General features: G+C 44.3%; 1 protein-coding gene across 1 annotated transcript in view; it reads right to left on the bottom strand.

Moving 5' to 3' along the window:
- The window catches only part of LOC136873705 (frizzled-10), an 81,293-nt gene extending 60,146 nt beyond the window's left edge, over nt 1-21,147 (bottom strand). The window contains exon 1 of the mRNA XM_067146843.2: nt 20,992-21,147. Coding sequence (XP_067002944.2) covers nt 20,992-21,147 — 156 coding nt within the window. The remainder of the gene's footprint in view (nt 1-20,991) is intronic.
- Nucleotides 21,148-21,929: the final 782 nt, after the last annotated feature.

Here is a 21,929-nt window from a genome sequence, read left to right as displayed (position 1 = left end):
GCGCGATCCTGTCAACTCGGAGCTCCGTGTTCAAAAGCTGGTATTAAGCTACATGCAGATTTAACAACATCGCCTTAAGCTGCGTCCACACCAAGATGTTTTCGTTAACTTTCTTAATACACACTGTTATTAAACAACGTTCATGAACGTTTTTAGATGTTCGTTCGTTATCCGTTTATCCTGCAGGGTCGGCTTTTCCCTCGGACTGAGCGAGGGATCCCACCTCTACCGCCTCAAGGGCAGTGTCCTGGGGCTTCAGACTCTAGGTCTGGGGATACAACTGGGGAGGATGACCAGTACCTCGCCCAGGCGGCCTCACCTGCTATGCTGAACAGGGGCCTTGCGGTGGGATGGGAAGATTGGAAAGGATAGACATGGAAGAGGGAAGGAAGCGGCCGTGGCCATAAGTTAGGTACCATCCCGGCATTTACCTGGAGAAGAAGTGGGAAACTACGGAAAACCACTTCCAGGATAGCTGAGGTGGGAATCGAACCCACCTCTAATCAGTTGACCTCCCGAGACTGAGTGGAGCCCGTTCCAGCCCTCGTACCACTTTTCAAATTTCATGGCAGAGCCGGGGATCGAACCCGAGCCTTCGGGGGTGGCAGCTAATCACACTAACCACTACACCACAGAGGCAGACTTTTGGATGTTAATAAACAAAATAGCGTGTTCATTAACTTTTCGATTTGCACATGCTCAAGGACGCATTTAGAGCATGCAAATTCGTAGCGCGGAATAAGATGACTTCTTATTTCTTTTACAAATTGACTATCAAATCGCAAGCGAAAGTTCTAATGTGCAGTACCTTTAATTCTGTATGATATTCTTTTAGCTGTGTTCTTATGTAGTTTCATTTGCAGCTTCGCTCCTCGCTGAATAACCTAACCTACCATAATCACCTTGTATATCATCAAAATAATACTATCCTAACTAGGTTAGCCAATGGCCGTAGCCGTGTTGAAACACCGGATCCCGTGAGATCTCCGAAGTTATGCAACATTGGGCGTGGTCAAGATTTGGATGGGTTGCCACGCGCTGTTGATGGTGGGTAAGGGAATGGAGGAGCGGAAAGGAACTGGCCACCCTACCGTACGTAAACGCCGGCTCAGGAACACCTCTGCGGAGGTTCGACCTGTCCTCGGGCAGAATATATCCTTAACTAGGTTAAATGAAGATTTCCTTTATCTCTTACCTTTATAAATTCCTTGAGGTTGTTGTATAAAGCTTCAAACACCTCAGACACAATCAGCTTGTTTTGATACTCTAGACAAATAGGAATATAAGTAAAATGTCACCAGTTCTAGGAATCTTAAAAGTGTTACCTATAAAAAATAGCCTGCCATTAGTGGAGCCGGCTTCCCGATAATCCGATAATCTATAAAATTTCTTGCAATTTCAGGCCCAATTTCTATCAACAAGAAATGAAAATTACGTAGGGGCGTTCTCAAGAAAATTTTGAAAGCCTGCTGCATCATGAATTAAAAGTTCTGACAGAATCCTTTCCGATATTTTTTTTTGGCACACTTTACGTCTGCGCTTTCTCTAATTGTACTCGCTAAAATAATGGAAACTGCAGTTGTAAGTATGTTCTTCTTCCTGACTCTATCCACTGTAAACTCACAAACGTCCGACTCGCTAGCTGAATGGTCAGCGTACTGGCCTTCGGTTCAGAGGGTCCCGGATTCGATTCCCGGCCGGGTCGGGGATTTAAATCTTCATTGGTTAATTCCAATGGCCCGGGGACTGGGTGTTTGTGCTATCCCCAACATCCCTGCAACTCACACACCACACATAACACTATTCACCACTATAACAACACGCAGCTACCTACACATGGCAGATGCCACCCACCCTCATCGGAGGGTCTGCCTTACAAAGGCTGCACTCGGCTAGAAATAGCCACACGAAATTAAAATTAACCTCACAAACGACTATTTTTGTGTGGACACAATGTTGAAGAAGTTTTTTTAACAAAAGTTAATTAACATGTTGAGAAATGTTTTCATTAACATTGTTTATTAACCTTGGAGTTTGATTTCGACCGCGAGCGCTCTGATTGGCTAACTTCAGCAGCTGATAACATGACAACGATGTGAGATATCTAATTAACTTTTTCAAATTATTTATCAGTATGACCAACCCTCTAACTCTCATATGTCCCGTTCATGTTGTTTCCGACTACCCTGTATGTGCTTCATCTTCCAGTTTTACCAAGGAAGCTGTAAAGAGGCATTTTAAACCAGAACTGTCCGACATGTTGGCTGAATGGTCAGCGTACTGGCCTTCGGTTCAGAGGGTCTCGGGTTCGATTCCCGGCAGTGTCGGGGATTTTAACCTTCATTGGTTGATTCCAGTGGCCCGGGGGCTAGGTGTTTGTGCTGTCCCCAACATCCCTGCAACTCACACACCACACATAACACTATCCTCCTCCACAATAACATGCAGTTAGCTACACATGGCAGATGGCGCCCACCCTCATCAGAGGGCCTGCCTTACAAGGGCTGCATTCGTCTAGAAATAGCCACACGAATTATTATTATTATTATTATTATTATTATTATTATTATTATTATTATTATTATTATAACCAGAATCGCGTGAAGTAGCCTATAACACTCCTCTCCTAAGCGTATTCTGTTGGCTTACTTTAACACGTTTAATTTTATTCTGTCCCATTTTTCAATAGCCAGCCAGTGCAGGGGCTAGATCGATGCCTGTATTCGTCACACCACCATGTTATTACATAAATGAAGAATTCCTATCAACGAACCTCTATGTCATTATCAACCCAAGACTGATTTCTGGGTTGAAACGGCGGTAAATAGTGAACCAACATTTAGTTCGTAATTACAGTTCCAGAGTCCCTTAACAAAAGCTGCCGCTCACTGCGGCTGGGTTAGGGTGGCTAATAATACGGTTGTTCTGGAGAACAATGGCAACAGCAGGCCTACCTCTACCTATGATCTCAAAAGCATGTATACCTAGCGAGTTGGCTACACGATTCGGGATTCATTCGGGAGATGATGGGTTTGAAACCCACTGTCGGAATAAAAATCAACAGCTTTTACGACCACTTGCTCAGGTGCCGGTCCTCTGAGCTCAGGGTTACGGTGGTGGTGGGGGTTAAGGTGCGGGCCATGCCATCTAGTGGCAGTGTGTCTGCCTCTGACCCGATCGACCCGGCCAGGACAGGGATTTTTACCTGGATCTGAAGGCTGGTTCGAGGTCCACTCAATCTTCGTGCTACAGTGAGACAACAGCCCCGGTGTAGGAAGAGAAGAATAAAGGCCGCGCTACGGTACGCAACCTAATGGAAAAAAAAAAGTTACGTTCCCCTAACTTTACCTAAGCAATGCCAAGCAGGCGACAATCCCCCCCCCCCGTTTTTTTTCTCAGCATCTAGCATGTGTGTGGCTTTCGTGAATTACCTCAACACACTAGCTATTTTACTGCTTAATTCTTTCTTTCTTTCTTTCTTTCTTTCTTTCTTTCTTTCTTTCTTTCTTTCTTTCTTTCTTTCTTTCTTCCTTAAACTGTTCACCCACCAGGGTTGGTTTTTCCCTCGGATTCAGCGGGGGATCCCACCTCTATCGCTTCAAGGGCAGTGTCCTGGAGCGTGAGACTTCTGAGTCGAGGATACAACTGGGAAGGAGGACCAGTATCTCGCCCAGGCGATCTCACCTGCTATGCTGAGCAGGGGCCTTGTTTGGGGAAGGGAAGATTGGAAGGGATATACAAAGAAGAGGGAAGGAAGGGGCCGTGGCCATAAGTTAGGTACCATCCCGGCAATTGCCTGGAAGAGAAGTGGGAAACCACGGAAAACCACTTCCAGGATGGCTGAGTTGGGAATCGAACCCGCCTCTACTCAGCTGACCTCCCGAGGTTGAATGGACTCCGTTCCAGCCCTCGTACCACTTTCACATTTCGTGGCAGAGCCGGGAATCGAACCCGGGCCTCCGGGGGTGGCAGCTAATCACGCTAACCACTACACCACAGAGGCGGACTTGATTGTTTTTGTGTTTGTTAATTACCATGGGAGGCAGACTGAAGGTAGAAAGACTGATGGAAGATATACTTGCCTGTCATATTATTAAAGATAACCATGAAAGACAACTGTTGGCAAGAAATTAATGCAACCATGAAAACTGATTGTACGTAGCATTTATTACTTTTACGTACATTTTTACCTACTGCTATCATTTGGGTATTTCATATTCATTTTTTCTTAATATTATCCTCAGTAATAGAGGGAAGTTCATGAAACTGTTCCTGATTTGGAAGAAAGCATGTTTTAATTCTCCATTATTTTTCACGCAGTGCTTGATGGAATTCACCGCGAATTCTTTTTTTTTCTTTCTTTTTTTTTTTTTTTTTGCTAGTTGCTTTACGTCGCACCGACACATATAAGTCTTATGGCGACGATGGTATAGGAAAGGGCTAGGAGTGGGAAGGAAGCGGCCGCGGCCTTAATTAAGGTACAGCCCCAGCATTTGCCTGGTGTGAAAATGGGAAACCACGTAAAAACCATCTTCAGGGCTGCCGACAGTGGGGTTCGAACCCACTATCTCCCGGATGCAAGCTCACAGGTGCGCGCTCCTAACCTCACGGCCAACTCGCCTGGTCGTGAATTATTCTCTTTCAAATTTCATGCATACAGAGTCTTTTCCTCTTTCTGTTTCTTTCTCTTCGTTCATTTTCCACATCAGCGGCCAATAATAATTGTACCGGAGGTACATCAATCCTGTTCATTTAAAGTGAGCGCCTTTTAGAAGGCCATCTGCATTACACCCAGTGAACTTTCTTGCACTAGAAGTTTGAACATTTATCGTCAGATGTCTCTACTGTCTACTCATGTGCCTCCTCTGGTGGGAAGATGAACAATTAATTTTCAAAGAAATTTGTAACTTCGAGGTTTTTGGAACTGAAGTGTTGTAAATTTGTTTTGTGTTCTTAGGTTGCTAGCATTGCTACCCCTTCCTTCTTCTTCAAAATGTTCGACCAGTAAGGAATTTCAGGATTTAATTTTGTAACCAATCAAAATTGTGGGCGTGGACAGGGCTTCGTTCCAGAGAGTTCTGGAATCTTCCTCTCTGCTAAAATATCTGGGACCTTTTGGGCCATGCTGGCTTTTCGATCGCTCCCGTCTAGTCAAGAAATAGAGTGTGTTCGCAGAGGAGGCAGGGGGATAGCCTGGCCCATCTCCGGAAGGCTCGCCAGCTCAAGGTAATGGCAGACATGTTTTAATCATGTAATAGCCTCAGAAAGCTGAATTGAGGTGTAGGTTTCAAATTCTTTCGTAATGTAAAATTCTATCTTCTATGTAAATTTTCAACCAAGTCTAAGAGAATAAAGAGTGTGAACCCTCTTGTATTCCTCTTCTACTTGGTATTGAGGTGACTATGCTCGTAAACTTTAAAATTTACCTCTTCCTTTTGTAATTTAAAATTTTCTCCCCATCCAGTCACCTCCGTAATATAGGCTTAGCCTCTGTAACTTCGGCTCATTAGCCTACATAGGGCTTTAAATATTTTCATGTGAATTTCAAAGAGGCGAAAGTGTTCGCCAACTAACATTTTGATTTCAGGCCAATAACTTTAACCTTTTTCTTTTTCACTAGGCCGGGTAGAATGGGCACTTACTGCCTCTGTTAACTATTCTCATTTAATTTGCTATATAAATGTAATGTAGACTGTCGAGCGAGTAAGACAGTGGAATCTGGTTGTACTTTTGTCTAATGTAAAAGTTAAACTGTGCCCTTGAGAGGCTTGTATGTTGTAAGTTTTGGAGAATTGTCTCCTAAGTCGTCGTATGAAACAAGGACGCTCTTTCTCATATAAATGTTGGAGTCTCGTCTCCTTACTTGTGACTGACTGGAGCAGTAGTGCTCTCGGTAACAGTGTAACGTTTCAGCTGCCTAACTCCCCTCTTTATTGTACCTGATTATGTATTGTTGTTTAACAAAGTTTAAAATCTGTAAAGAGAGAGAGAAAAGGAAAAAATAACATTTCAAATTTCAGAGTTTTAAATTAAAATTAAAATTGTTCTCCATCTGCCCATTTATGCCCGCACCTTCTTACAACTCTGCGTTCCACAGAATCCCCAGAATAATAACAATAATAATGGCATGTGGCCTCTGGAGAGGCCTGGTGCAGGTATTTTGATTTGACTCCCGTAGGCGACCTGCGCGTCGCGATGAGGATGAAATGATGATGAAGACGGCACATGCACTCAGCCCCCGTGCCAGGGGAATTAACCAATTAAGATCAAAATTCCCGACCCTGCCAGGATTCGAACCCGGGACTTCCTGTGACCAAAGGCCAGCACGCTAACCGTTTAGCCATGGAGCCAGACAGGGGCCAATAAAAAAGCCTCCTCTTCAATTAATCCACCATATTTAAGCGGCTACCTACCATAGTTTAGCCTAACTTTTTATCGTGGCATAGCACAACATAGCTTGGCTAATTTAAGCCGCTACCTACCATAGTTTAGCCTAACTTTTTATCGTGACATGGCACAATATAGCTTGGCTAATTTAAGCGACTACCCACCATAGTTTAAATAAACTTTTTATCGTGACATGGCACAATACAGCTTGGCTAATTTAAGCGGCTACCCACCATAGTTTAACCTAACTTTTTATCGTGGCATAGCACAACATAGCTTGGCTAATTTAAGCGGCTACCCACCATAGTTTAGCCTAACTTTTTATCGTGACATAGCACAACATAGCTTGGCATCGCGCAGCCTAACGTAGCCTTCTGTGTATGATGGCCTTAAAGACCGAGATGATTTGTCGCGCTGACCACATATCACCTCGGAATCTGCAGGGCTTCGGGATGAGCAGCAGTCATTTGTTAGGCCCTCGCCAAGGCCCACCTGGGCTGTAGTGCAATGGGGTTCGGTGACTATTCTGTTAATGAGCAGTGCTTGTTAACTGTAATCAGGGGCTGCCTGGCCGAGGCGGTAAAGGTGTGCCCAGTTTACCCGGAAGGACACGGATTTGAATCCCCATCGTAAAATTTAAGAAGCGATATTTACAATTCCACAGGTGCAAATTGCTCTGAGGTTCACTCAGCCTTCGTAAAAAATGAGTACCAGGTTAATTATTGGGGGCAAATGCGGCCGGCCGTAGAGCTAGCCACTCTACTCCATCAAGTGCCGAGGTTACGGACAGTGGAAGCCTTGACCTTCCACCCCTCCTAGGGCCTTCGTGGCTTGTATGGAGGTGCTTTTTTTTCTGACCCTTCAAAAAATGAAGGGAAGGGTCACGATTGACGTGAAAATGAAAAGACCCTCGTCGGGGTATGTATTTAGGCCTATGTCCAACTCTTGTCCGACGGTATTAGGTTGCGAGTCATAAGGAGTCTTTCATGTTCACGCCCTTCGTGATCCTTGTCTTTCTTTGGCCGATACCTTCATTTATCGATGTGTTGGATCCCTACCTTTTTCCCCTCTGATTAATGTTAATAGAGGATGGTTGCCCAGTTGTACTTCCTCTTAAAACAATAATCACCACCAGCACAAAAGAACTGCTGTGAAACAATGGTTCTGAAACTGCAGTGCCTCTTAAACTTCATAGCAAGAGACGTAAATTGTGCAGTGGCTTAGCAGATATTTCTCCATCCAGACAGGCTTGGTTCGAATCCCATGGATCCTGAAAAATCTCGCTGCGTCTGCGGGAACACACGGCCTCAAAACCTCTGGTCAAAACCCAAATTGACCGAGCTTGATAGCTGCAGATGCTTAAGTGCGGCCAATATCTAGTATTCGGGAGATAGTGGGTTCGAACCCCACTGTCGGTAGCACTGAAGATGGTTTTCCGTGGTTTCCTATTTCCACATCAGGCAAATGCTGGGGATGTACCTTAATTAACGCCACGGCCGCTTCCTTCCCACTAATAGCCCTTTCTTGTCACATCGTAGACTCAGTAGAACTGGCGAAAGGGGAATAATTTGGCAAAATTTGACCAGAGGACAGAGAATGACAGAACACTTCTTAAGACACCCAGGATATGTTCAGTTACATTTTTAGGGAAGTATAGGTAGCAAGAACGGTAGGGGTAGACCAAGGTATGTGATAAACAGATTAGAGCAATTGTAGGATGTAGTAGTTACGTAGAAATGAAAAAGGTTAGCAGAGGATAGGGTGAGATGGAAACTGCATCAAACCAGTCTATGGACTGACGACGCAAACATCAACACATTATTATTAGTAGTAGTAGTATTAGTATTATTATTGTACCGGGCGGTACACCTCCACACCGCTAATTTAAAATGTGCGCCTGTTGAAACTCCTCTGCTGGAGGAAGTCTGAACTTTATGGACAGTATTAATTTTCAAGTTTCTCAGAAGATGTCTCTACCTGGAAATTTTGGAGTTTTTGAACTGTGTCATTTTCGACGTATTTTTGTTTTGCTTGTAGTAAGAAGTGTGAACTTTCTCTTCTAGAGGACACTACTGAAGATCAACAATAGTGCACCCTAGTGCGGAGTGAAAGAACTATTTTTTTTGGAGAAGTTCTTATTTCAAAAGTTTGTTTCTTGTTAAATTTCTTTCTGTTATTGTTTAAGTTGGCTGTATACCCCTCTTTTTCCCCTTGTTTTAGATTTATCCAATCCCGAATTTCTTTTAGTAATTTCCGACCAATCCGATGTATCTTTCCCCAACTTGGATACGTTTCTGTACCCTAGCCAATAAAGTGATTGTGGGCGGGTGTTCTCTTCCCTAAAACGCCTAGAACCTTCCGCGAGAGTATTTAAACTGCTGATTTTTGGGTCTCCGGGCCACTTCTGTTCCATCTTTCAGTGTGTAAAGTACATAGCAGGGGGCGGGAAGCGCCTCTTTCTTCTCCAGCTGTTCAACACCAGGTAATGGCCTCTTAATAACTTCTTTTCTTGCTAGGTCGGCAGTTTAACTCTCGGAGCGGGTTCGAAGCGTTTCCACCATGTAACCTTTTCCTAAAATGTAACCAATCTTTTCATCTATTCTCTTTTAAAGCTGCATATTGGGATAGAGAGTGCTAACCCTCTCGAGCTCCCACTCACATTGTTTTGAGGTGAACTTATTTTCTCAACCTATTCTTCGTTAATGTAAAACAAATCGCTCTTTTCTAAAGTCACCTCTGTAGTATGGAATTAGCCCTTGCATTAGTGGCCCAGAGCCAGATTAGGTTTTAAAAACAAGTGTATTAGGAGTGCAGATCGCCTCCTCTCAAATTGTTATTTTAGAGGTCATGTAATTGCCCCTTTTCATTTAATAGACCTCAGTAGGTTGGGTATTTTACCCCTGTGTCTATGTCCAGTGAGGACAACTCGAAGGTGGAGTTTGGTGTGGCCTTTGAGAGGCTTAAAGTTGAGAGCGTGTGGCTCTTTTGAAAATTGAGTGTTGTATGCCTCGTGGAGGCTTTTCAGTGTAATTTGGAGCAAGGACTCCTAGGTATGAATGGGGTTTTCTGCCCCTCCGTTAAAACTTGTGTTTGGGGTAAAACTGAGCTGAAGTCAGGGCGTGAAGCCCAAATCCTGTAAATATTGTAACTACCCTTTGGACTTGCTACTTTGTACCTGCCATGCTTGTTATTTCTTTGTTTTTGAAAAGAAAATATAACCTTGTTAAATTTTACATTAACTCTGATTCCGTAGTTTGAGACCCGTTCACGCCCGCACCTTCTTTCACCTCTACCTACCGCTAAAACACGGTAACAATTATTATTCCAAAAAACCAAACCACATGGCACTACAGCCCTTGAGGGCCTTGGCCTACCAAGCGACCGCTGCTCAATCTGAAAGCCTGCAGATTACGAGGTGTCACGTGGTCAGCACAACGAATCCTCTCGGCCATTATTCTTGGCTTTGTAAATGGGGGCCGCTATCTCACACCCAGATAGCTCCTCAATTCTAATCATGTAGGCTGAGTGGACCTCGAACCAGCCCTCAAGTCCAGGTAGAAAACCCTGACCCGGCCGGTAATCGAACCCGGGGCCTCCGGATAAGAGGATTATTATTATTATTATTATTATTATTATTATTATTATTATTATTATTATTATTATTATGGAAAATTAAGTCCTAAAAGCAGAAGATGAATAATGTTACTTGAGTAGCAGAATAACTAACCATGGCCCACTTCAAGTGTAGACCGAGCGAGTTGGCCATGCGGTTGGGGCCGCGCAGCTGTGAGCTTGTATTCGGGAAATAGTGGGTTCGAATCCCACTGTCGGCGGCCCTGAAGATGATTTTCCGTGGTTTCCCATTTTCACCCAGGCAAATACTGGGAATGTACCTTCATTATCGCCACGGCCACTTCTTTTCCTATCCTATCTGTGCCGGTGCGACGTAAAGCAGATCGTAAAAATAAAGAAAAAAAGATGTGTGTATTAAAAAAATGCTTCTGTGTTGGCCTATGAAAAATGAAAACCTACAACCTGTTTTCCAGTCTTTGGCCGGGTCAGGGATGTGATGAATGAATTATATATAGGCTATTAGTACGATGGGGTAGCCACTCCCCAAAGTGATTTATTAATGACTGATAGATGCCATGAAATGAGAATGGAGAGTGTTTCTAGAATGAAAGATGACATGGAAAACCGGAGTACCCGGAGAAAATACTGTCCCGCCTTCGCTTTGTCCAGCACAAATCACACATGGAGTGATTTGGATTTGAACCACGGTATCCAGCGGTGAGAGGCCAACGCGCTGCCGTCTGAGCCACAGAGGCTCTATTTGGCCTATATGTAAGTGAAATGGATAATAAATAATGCGGACAGAAACAGAATAGAAGCTTTTGAAATGTGGTGTTGCAAAAGAATGCTGAGAAGGGTGTGGTTGTTCCACAAAGGAGGTGATAATGAATCCATTTGGTGGGAGGAGAAGATTTGTCAACATTTTACCAGAATAAGAGATAAATCGATGGGGGAAATCTTGAGTCCTTGTTAATTAGTTTTCTGGAGAAGTGCACGGGGTAGACCAAGGCATGACCAATAGACAAAAGTATATGCAGGATATAGCAGTTACGTAGAAAGGAAAAGGTTAGCAGAGAACAGAACTGCATCAAATAAGTCTCAGATTGATGCCCCAAAGATATTATTATTATTATTATTATTATTATTATTATTATTATTATTATTATTATTATTTTAAACCGGTACTGATTTCGATGTGCCTAGCCGAGGCAGTAAATGCGTGGTCGGTTCGCGCGGAAGGACGTGGGTTCGATTCCCCGTCACGAAGTCGTAAAATTTAAGAAACGAGATTTTCACTTCCGGAGATGCATATGGCCCTGCGGTTCACTCAGCCTACACTAAAAATAAGTACGAGGTTAATTCCTGGGGGCAAAGGCGGCCGGGCGTAGAGCTAACCACTCTACCCCATCACGTGCCGAGGTTACGAATAGTGGAAGCCTTTACCTTCCATCCTTCCAAGGGCCTTCACGGCCTGTAAGGAAATGACTTTGCTTTGCTTTGCACTGATTTCTATGAACCCTGAACGTAATCTATGGCCTCACGATCGTTGACGTTTTACTACCGAAGAAGATAAGTCGTAAATTAAAATCTTTATAAACGAATGTTATTCAAATAAATTGTACGGGGGATGTTCTTCACAGACCGGTTACAAAAATAAATAGCTCTAGGTCTTACGAGTTTCTGAGAAATTTTAGAGCCAGTACTTCTGGGTATTGTAATGTTTACCATCTCCCAATGGAGCATCACAAACGAATTAAAATACCTAATGGTATCTGATATCAAAGGTTGGCTTCTTGTGAGTCTTCACACTTTGTCGCGGAACCAAACAACTGGTGGAAACCACATGACTCGCAGATGGACGTTGCAATACCTCCTTCTGTTTACTCATACTAGGATCTCCACTCTCTCTTTCATAACTTCAGTACTGAGAAATGATGAAGCTTGGACATTCATACTGAATCCTTGGCTGTGCAGACTGGCATTACTAGGAATGATTTATTTTATTTACTCTTTCCCTCCGAGCTGAGTGACTCAGACAGTGGTACGCTGGTTTTCTGAGCCCAGGTTATCGGTTCCTTTTTCTTTTAAAATTTGATTTACGTCGCACCAACATAGATAGGTCTTATGGCGACGTTAGTATAGGAAAGGAGTAGGAGTGGGAAGGAAGCGGCCGTGGCCTTAATTAAGGTACAGCCCCAGCATTTGCCTGATGTGAAAATGGGAAACGCACGAAAAACCATCTTCAGGGTTTCGAACCCACTATCTCCCGAATGCAAGATAACAGCTGCGCACTTCTAACCGCACGGCGTTATCGGATTCGATCCCCGTTCAGTGCAATGGTATTTGCAGGTGCTCAAATACGATAGCCTCGTGTGGGTAGATCTGCCGGCATATAAAATAAATCCTGTGGGTTAAAATTTTAGCACTAGTCTTCGAAACCGTAAAGTAATTAGTGGGACATAAAACAATATAATAATAATAATCATCGTCGTCGTTGTAATCATCATCATCATCATCATCATAATCAAGTCCGTTCGTATCGCCATTTAGAACGCCTGGATGATATCCATAGCCACTTAACAGAGTGGTCGGACAAGTTGCCGGCCTAACTCCTAGCGATTCCAGTGCAAGGACATCTGTGTGATCGCTGGTGTAGAGCGGGTTGTGGCTTCCCAGGCTGCATATTGCTGTTCAGTGCGAAGGAATTTTGTCCCCACCAAATATTTTTAAAATTTTGCTAATGGTTTAACGCGGTACACAGAAGCTTCATGCTCCCTTCACTAGGGTCCGATTTTTTAATTACGTTGGGGGTTGGGCAAAAACTCGCTTTGAATGCGGTGTATGCGACCTTATGAAGACAACTGAGAAGTTGGTTCGAATCCTCGTCTCAGCCGTTTCCTAGTATAACTCTAGGTGAATAGTGAGATGGTTAACCGAACGCACAAGCCATTGACGCTTTCTTACCAAACTACCTCCAATCCATTACAAACTGGACACAAGTTTTGAACACCACATCCACACAAGTTATCACTCAGACTCCATAAGCACTAAGAGCATGTCTGATAACCACGATGGGACTACCTCTTAAAATGAAACAACGGCTTATCAACGGAAGAAACAAAATTTTCATCCAGTCTTTTGTCGGAGTTAAACGTTTTAAACTATAAAAACGATCAATCAATCAGTAAATAAATAAAATCAAACAATACTTCTCGCTAGTTGCTTTACGTCGCACCGACACGGATAGATCTTATGGCGACGATGGGACAGGGAAGAGCTAGGAGTTGAAAGAAAGCGGCCGTGGCCTTAATTAAGGTACAGCTATAGCAGTTGCCTGGTGTGAAAATGGGAAACCATGGAAAACCATCTTCAGGGCTGCCGACAGTGGGGTTCGAACCCACGATCTCCCGAATACTGGATACTGTCCGCACTTAAGCGACTGCAGCTATCGAGCTCGGTATTAATACTTCTCATTTCAGGAAGTATATTCATAAAATAATAATAATAATAATAATAATAACAATAATAATAATAATAATAATAATAATAATAATAATAATAATAATAATAATAATAATGGTTTTACGTTCCACTAACTTCATGTCTGGTTTCCGGAGATCCGAGGTGCCTGAATTTTGTCCCGCAGGAGTTCTTTTACGTGTCAGTAAATCTGCCGACATGAGGCTGACGTATCTGAGCCCCGTCAAATACCATCAGACTTTTGGGACTTTCCGGGACGAAAAAAACAAACAGGCAACTGGTGCGAAATGGACAGAAGAATGTCGTGCTAAACACAGTGAGCTAATAAAGACGATGTGGATCAAGCGAAAAATGAACAAATGCCAGAATGTAAAGTGAGGCTTATCGTGGTCCCTAGTTGGCCGATTAGCGAAGCTGAATGAATGAATGAATGAATAATAATAATAATAATAATAATAATAATAATAATAATAATAATAATAATAATAATAATAATAATAATAATAATAATAATATACAAATCTGGTTCCAGTTTCAACCGAGTAAGGAATTGAATGAATGAAGCTCCCATCTAGCGGCGAGGACAGGAACTGTCCCGACTGCCGAAGCCTGTAAGCACTCCTCTGGGGCAATGATTAATGACTGGCGGATGAAATGAAATTATATTCGAGCGTGTTGCTAGAATGACAAATTCGCTTAAGTGCAGCCAGTATCCAGTATTCGGGAGATAGTAGGTTCGAACCCCACTGTCGGTAGCCCTGAAGATGGTTTTCCGTGGTTTCCCATGTTCACACCAGGCAAATGCTGGGGCTGTACCTTAATTAAGGCCACGGCCGCTTCCTTCCCAGTCATAGCCCTTTCCTGTCCCATCGTCGCCATAAGACATACCTGTATCGGTGCGACGTAAAGCCAATAGCAAAAAAGGAGAATGATAGATGGCAGGGAAAACCGGAGTACCCGGAGAAAAATCTGTCCCTCCTCCGCCTTGTCCAGCTTATATCTCACATGGAGTGACCGGGATGAGGTCAACGCGCTGCCGCCTGAGCCAAAGAATCAAAATAATAATAATAATGATAATAATAATAATAATAATAATAATAATAATAATAATAATAATAATAATAATAATAATAATAAAGTTATTTGACCAACGTCCCAAATGACGCCGAGACGTGAGGATGTGGTTCCCCAGGAATTATTTAACTAGCCAGAATCTAACGCCACCTAACTGTCAGATTTATATAAACTGGCGGGAAAAAATATCCAAACACCATGAAATAAGGAATATAGAATACGGAAATTTTGGCAATATATTTGTCGAGGTAACATATTTAATTGATTAAAGGTACAATACTACAGGTTAATATCCGCGCAAGAAAAGCCATCGCCAATGTGCCATGCTGGTCCATTAATGACCGGTGTAATCACCTGACTGTTGAATGCAGGCGTGCAAACGTGCATGCATTGTGTCGTAGAGGTACCGGATGTGAGCTTGTGGGATGGAGTTTCATGCTTGTTACACTTGGTCGGTCAATACAGGGACGGTTAATGCCGGTTGTGGATGGCGCTGGAGTTGTCGTCTAATGATGTCCCACACCTGTTCGACTGGGAACAGATCGGGGATCGATAAGGCCAAGGTAACATGTAGACACTCTGTAGAGCACGTTGAGTTACAACAGCGGCATGGGGCGTGCGTTATCCTGTTGCAAAACGCCCTGGGAATACTGTTCATGAATGGCAGCACAACAGGTTGAATCACCAGACGGACTTATACATCTGCCACCGACATATGTAGCCAGAGTGCGTGGGATAACCACGAGAGAGCTCCTGCTGTCATAGGAAATTGCTCCCCAGACCAGAACTCCCGGTGTAAGTCCAGTGTGTCGACGCCGCAGACAGGTGGAATGCAGAGGCTCACCTGGCCTCCTTCTAACCAACACACGGCCATCACTGGCACCAAGGCTTTCATCGGAAAACACAACGGACGTATACTGTACATCCATCCTCCAACGAGCTGTCGCTTGATACCACTGAAATCACAGACGGCGGTCGTCTGGGGTAAGTGGAATGCACGCCACAGGGCGTCTGGCTCGGAGCTGTACTTCAAGTAACCCATTTCGAACAGTTCGTTGCGTCTCTGTGGTGCCAACTGCCGGTGTTGCCACGGGGAGGTCCGGAGCCCGGTCTTCTTGCGATCGTACCTTCTCGTGACCACTGCCGCCAGCACGCATTCACAGTGGAGACATTCCTGCCAAGTCGGTCTACAATAGCGCGGAAGGAAAATCCACCTTCACGTAGCCCTATTATACGGCCTCGTTCAACCGCAGTGAGCTGTTGATACTGGCCTCTTCGTCGTCGTAAAGGTATTCCTGACCCACTCACAGCCAGTCCGTCCAATATCACAGGTAACTAACGCTCTCGCACAGTAAGCCCGTATTTAATGCAAACCTGATATGCAAGGTTATGGGACCGCTACTAGCGCCACGCTAATGCGATTTGCGGGAAATTTGAATCAACGTCATCTTCCAGATGTTCAAACACGCCTACCAACGTTCGTTAATCTAGCACAACACCGTCTTGCTGTTAGGATAATTTTTCTTCTGCTAGTGTACTTCTAATGCCACTGACCTCAACCGGAATCGAAGCCGCTACACTGGGAACAGCAGGATGACAGCTAACCTACATTGCCGTTCTTCTTCCTCGCCTTTGCCCCAATTTATTGAGGTTGATACTTGGTGAGAAATTAGCCCAGTTTTGCGGCTGGATGCTCTTCCTGACGTAACACTTTGTGAAGGAACGTTTGCACTACTGCATTCTCCTGTAGTGGTTGGTAGTGGGGTGTGCTGTATGCATATGTAGACAAACACAAGAACCCAGTTCCTGAGCCAAATGAATTAACCATACACAGTGAAATTCACCGCTCCGGCCGGGAATCGAACCCAGAGTCATCTGAACCGATGGCCACTATGCTGACAATTCAGCCAAAGAGCCGGAGTATTGTGCCATTGTGACTGCCTATAAATCCTACAAATCGTCTGCCTACTTTCGGTGATTTTAACATTATTCGCAAACAATCCTGCTGAGTTTCATTGACCAAATCCCGGGGGTTGCGTGTTAGCCGAACGACGTCGTTGTTGGCTTCTCACCAAGGCGGGTGTTTCAAATGTCAGTCAATGCACGTAGTACTTTTGAATCACATCCCTGTGATTCGGATCCCATACAAAACTCGAGGACACAATACAATCAAATAAAAGTACAAGCTTGTGGATAACCACTCCCAGTTCCATGACAGTGATAGACAGCGCGGTGTTTCGTTCAAAGTACTTATTATAGTCCGCCTCTGTGGTGTAGTGGTTAGAGTGATTGGCTACCACCCCCGGAGGCTCGTGTTCGATTCCTGGCTCTGCCACGAAATTTGAGAAGTGGTACGAGGGCTGGAACTGGGTCCACTCAGCCTCGAGAGGTCAAATGAGTAGAGGATGGTTCGATTCCCTCCTCAGCCATCCTGGAATTGGTTTTCCGTGGTTCCCACTTCTCCTTCAGGCAAATGCCTAGATGGTACCTAGCTTAAGGCCACGGCCGCTTCCTTCCCTCTTCCTTGTCTATCCATTCCAATCTTCTCATCCCTCCACAAAGACCCCGTTCAGCATAGCAGGTGAGACCGCCTGGGCGAGGTATTGGCCATCCTCCCCAGTTGTATCCCCCGACCCAGAGTCTGAACCTCCAGGACACTGTCCTTGAGGTGGTAGATGTGGGATCTCTCGCTGAGTCCGAGGGAGAAACCGACCCTGGAGAGTAAACAGCTGAAGAAGACGAACTCATAATAAATAATTAAATATGATTATCTGGTTTAAGTCCGGCTCGTTGGCTGAATGGTCAGTGTACTGGCCTTCGGTTCAAAGGGTCCCGGGTTCGATTCTCGGCCGGGTCGGAATTTTAATCGCTTCTGATTTTTCTGGTTTTGGGGCTGGGTGTTTGTGTCCGTCCCAACATTCTCCTCTTCATATTCACACAACACACTACACTACCAACCACCACAGGAACACACAATAGTGATTACATCCCTCCATATAGGGTTGGTGTCAGGAAGGGCATCCGGCCAAATCCACATGTGCAATTCAGTTCGCACCCGTGACCCCACACGTGTGGGAAAAGCGGTAGGAAAAGAAGATTATCTGGATTAAGGCCACTAAAACAAAGCCGGGCTTTCCGCCAAATTACATTCGCCTTCATCAGGGGATGGAAGGTCTGCTTCTGACAGTGACCATAGAAATTCTTCAAAGAACGTGGAAGTCACGACCATATTATCCACCCCCCCCCCCCCCCCCCCCCCCACTAACTGGACTCAGGTATTATCGCTCTGTGCTGTGGTAGTGCATTACTGATTCACTGCCCTCTGTGTATAGTTTCCGGAGTGCGTCGTGCTGTGCTATGGCGGTGTTTCACTCCCAACCACCACAGATAATCATATTTCATTATTTATTTTAATGCAAGGCCACGAAAACCTAGGTTCATTACTTATATTCTGCTTAAATTCTGCTGTGATATACAATAATAGGCGGTAAAGGCGTGCTCGGTTCACTCGGAAGGACGTGAGTTCGATTCTCCTTCGAGAAGTTGATTAATTTAGGAACGTCATTTACACTTCTGCAGAAGTACATAGTCCAGAGGTTTACCGATCCTATGTCAAAAATGAGTATGAAGTAAATTCCAGGGGGCAAAGGCTGGACACAGAACTAACCACTGACCAAGTGTCGAGGTTTAAGCCTTTACCTTCCACATCTCTCTCTCTTTTTTTTTTTTTTTTTTTTTTTGCTAGTGGCTTTACGTCGCACCGACACAGATAGGTCTTATGGCGACGATGGGATAGGAAAGGCCTAGGAGTTGGAAGGAAGCGGCCGTGGCCTTAATTAAGGTACAGCCTCAGCATTTGCCTGGTGTGAAAATGGGAAACCACGGAAAACCATCTTCAGGGCTGCCGACAGTGGGATTCGAACCCACTATCTCCCGGATGCAAGCTCACAGCCGCGCGCCTCTAACCGCACGGCCAACTCGTCCGGTCTTCCACATCTCCAAGGAATTGTATGGACTGTACCAAGATAGCTTGGCCGGTTTTACGTGAAATACGAACCACATAAAACTCTTTCCTAGACCGTAAAACTCCTAAATGAAATGACAGTCTAAGACACTTCTGTATTTATTCATGTAGAGCCGTCGTCTTTTCTTACCACAGACCTTAGTGGTTCAGTCGGTTAGGTGTTGTCCTCCTGTTTCTGTGATACCGGGTTGAATTCCCGCCGGCTGAGGTCGGCAGTAATTAAGGGTACTTATTAATAACAAATCCGCGTTGTTAGCCTCTGACAGCTCAAAGATCTCCTGTGTGTCTAAATTCAAGCAATCCGGCTTCTCTTTAAATCTATATCATTTGAAGTATTATTATTATTATTATTATTATTATTATTATTATTATTATTATTATTATTATTATTATTATTATTGTCCTATCCACATGCTCTCCGCCATGACACAGCGGTAAAGGGAATTTCGCTGCCGTACCACGGTAAGCAGGCATTGCCATTGAGAAACCTCCCAACTGCAATCTTCTTCTTCTTCTTCTAGCAGCTTTCCTACACCTGTGAAGTCGCAGGTTAGAACCGTGTCGTACTTGTGAATTTGGTCCTGTTTTACGGCCAGATGCCCTTCCTGACACCAACCCTATATGGAGGGATGTAATCATTACTGCGTGTTTCTGTGATGGCTGATAGTGTAGTGCGTTGTCTGAATATGAAGAGGAAATTGTTGGGACAAACACGAACACCCAGTCCCGCAGCCAGAAGAATTAATCAGACGCGATTAAAATCCCCGATCCGTCCGGAAATCGAACCCAAGACCCTCTGAACCGAAGGCCTCAACGCTGACCATTCAACCAAGGAGTTAGACAAACACCCCCAAACGCATTGTATTTGTTATAATACCGGTAATAATAATAATAATAATAATAATAATAATAATAATAATAATAATAATAATAATAAAAGCAAACTCGTGCCCTCATCCGGAGGTGGCACAGGTTTTTTCGAGCACATCCCCCAATGGAGGTGAGCTGAATGCATCATCTCAACCACATGCCAACCCTCCTACTATTCTTAAATCTCTGGCAGTACCGGGAATCGTACCCGCGCCTTCGAGGATGGCAGTTAATAGCACTAACCGTTATGTTACGGAGGCAGACTTAATAGTAATAATAATCTGCCGCTTTTTCCACACCTGTGGGATCGCGGGCGCGAACTGCGTTGCACATGTGGATTTGGCCCTCATTTACTGCCAGATGCCCTTCCTGACGCGAACCCTATGTGGAGGAATGTACTGACTATTGCGTATTTCTGTGGTGGTTGGTAGTGTGGTGTGTTGTCTGAATATGAAGAGGAGAGTGCTGGGACAAACACAAATACCCAGTCTCCGAGCCAGAAGAATTAATCAGACACGATTAAAAACTCCAACCCGGCCGGGAATCGAACCCGAGACCGTCTGAATAATAATAATAATAATAATACAGGGAGGAAGCGTCAGATTGAAAGCCTGTTATCGAAGCTATTGAAATACCATGGCACAACGTGCTATTAGACCTTGGCTGTCAAGAGGACTGCTGCCCAGCAAGATGACTTAAATCAGGTGGACAGTGTGACGGTATCCTCAGCCGTATTGCTTGGATTTCTAGGCCCGTTTCGGGGTCTCTCGTATCAGGCAACTCTCAGTTGGTCTTCAGAGGATGAATGAATCCCTTTCCAGCCCTCAGTCTAGAATTAAAATCCCTGGACATGCCGGGAGTCCAAAGCGATGTATCCGGGTAAGTGGCAGGCACGCTATCCCTACACCACGGGAATGGTTATAGAACGCAGCATAAATTATGTTCTCTGTAAACGATGTCAGTACTTCAAATCCAGACTGAATAGCAGACTTCGTCATTCTAATTAGTTTTATCTCTCACCCGCTGCACATGTCGGAATCCTGCGGTAATGCTCAGATTCTTAGTCCTAATTTGCATTATATATCACATTTTAGTACAGAAGATCGCACAAATCAAATGCCAAACGTAGATTACCGTCGTCGAGAAGTCTATAACAAGAGCTTCCATGCATTCGCGAGATAGTGGGTTCGAACTTCACTGTCGGCAGCCCTGAAGACGGTTTTCCGTGGTTTCCCATGTTCACACCGCGGCCGCTTCCTTCCCACTCCTAGTCCTTTCCTAACCCATCGTTGCCATAAGACGTATATGTGTCTGTGCGACGTAAAGCAAATTGTAAAGACTTTGAAGCCTTTACCGGTACTGGACTTACCATTGTTATCAAACACGCCATAACAATCAAACAGAGCTCTGCCCATTATTAATATTGTTATTAATCACACCACCATAAGAAACACCAGAAATCTTGTCGAAAAATCGAATATGCTGAAAACTACATACACACCTTATTAACAAAATAACCACAGTTCATCTTTCCACCCTATGAACAGTCAGACAATATTCGTTTATTATCTTTATACACTTACCCCTCTGTCTGCTTGTATCTGGTCCTCATGTCCCATAAGATTAGGCATAGAAGTGAGGTTATATCCGATGTCATGGCACACTGGAACTGTAATCCTTTCGCACTTCTGGCCCCATGTGGCACCGGCCAGTACTGCTAGGAGCAGCAGGGATAACATCGTCCCACCGCGTCCCAACAGGCACTGGTTGTGTTTTGTTGTGAGCATCTAGCGGCGCGGCTTCGCTCGGCACGGCCCGGCTGACAAGGTTCTCTCTACTCGCGCTGTCACGCATGACGGAATGTAGCCGAGTCGGCTCGCCGCGAACAAAGGGCAGTGGGGGAAATTAACACTGGCGTGGGCCAGGGCTTCAAACTTCTCCTTTCTTCAAGACCGAACCAGCTAGGGCTGTACAGTATTAGATAACACGGGAGGCTCGTTTCGATTCACCTAATGGATCTTTGTTCCATCGCATAATAATAATAATAATAATAATAATAATAATAATAATAATAATAATAATAAGCTGGTATGAAAATTAGCCTCTCGAAGACTAAATTGATGTCAGTAGGTAAGAAATTCAACAGAATTGAATGTCAGATTGGTGATACAAAGCTAGAACAGGTCGATAATTTCAATTATTTAGGTTGTGTGTTCTCCCAGGATGGTAATATAGTGAGATTGAATCAAGGTGTCGTAAAGCTAATGCAGTGAGCTCGCAGTTGCGATCAACAGTATTCTGTAAGAAGGAAGTCAGCTCCCAGACGAAACTATCTTTACATCGGTCTGTTTTCAGACCAACTTTGCTTTACGGGAGCGAAAGCTGGGTGGACTCAGGATATCTTATTCATAAGTTAGAAGTAACAGACATGAAAGTAGCAAGAATTATTGCAGGTACAAACAGGTGGGAACAATGGCAGGAGGGTACTCGGAATGAGGAAATAAAGGCTAATTTAGGAATG

Source organism: Anabrus simplex, chromosome 1 (assembly GCF_040414725.1).
Source record: "Anabrus simplex isolate iqAnaSimp1 chromosome 1, ASM4041472v1, whole genome shotgun sequence".
Lineage (NCBI taxonomy): Eukaryota > Metazoa > Arthropoda > Insecta > Orthoptera > Tettigoniidae > Anabrus > Anabrus simplex.
The sequence above is the reverse complement of the archived record's forward strand: the minus strand, read 5'-3'. Positions and strand labels throughout refer to the sequence as shown.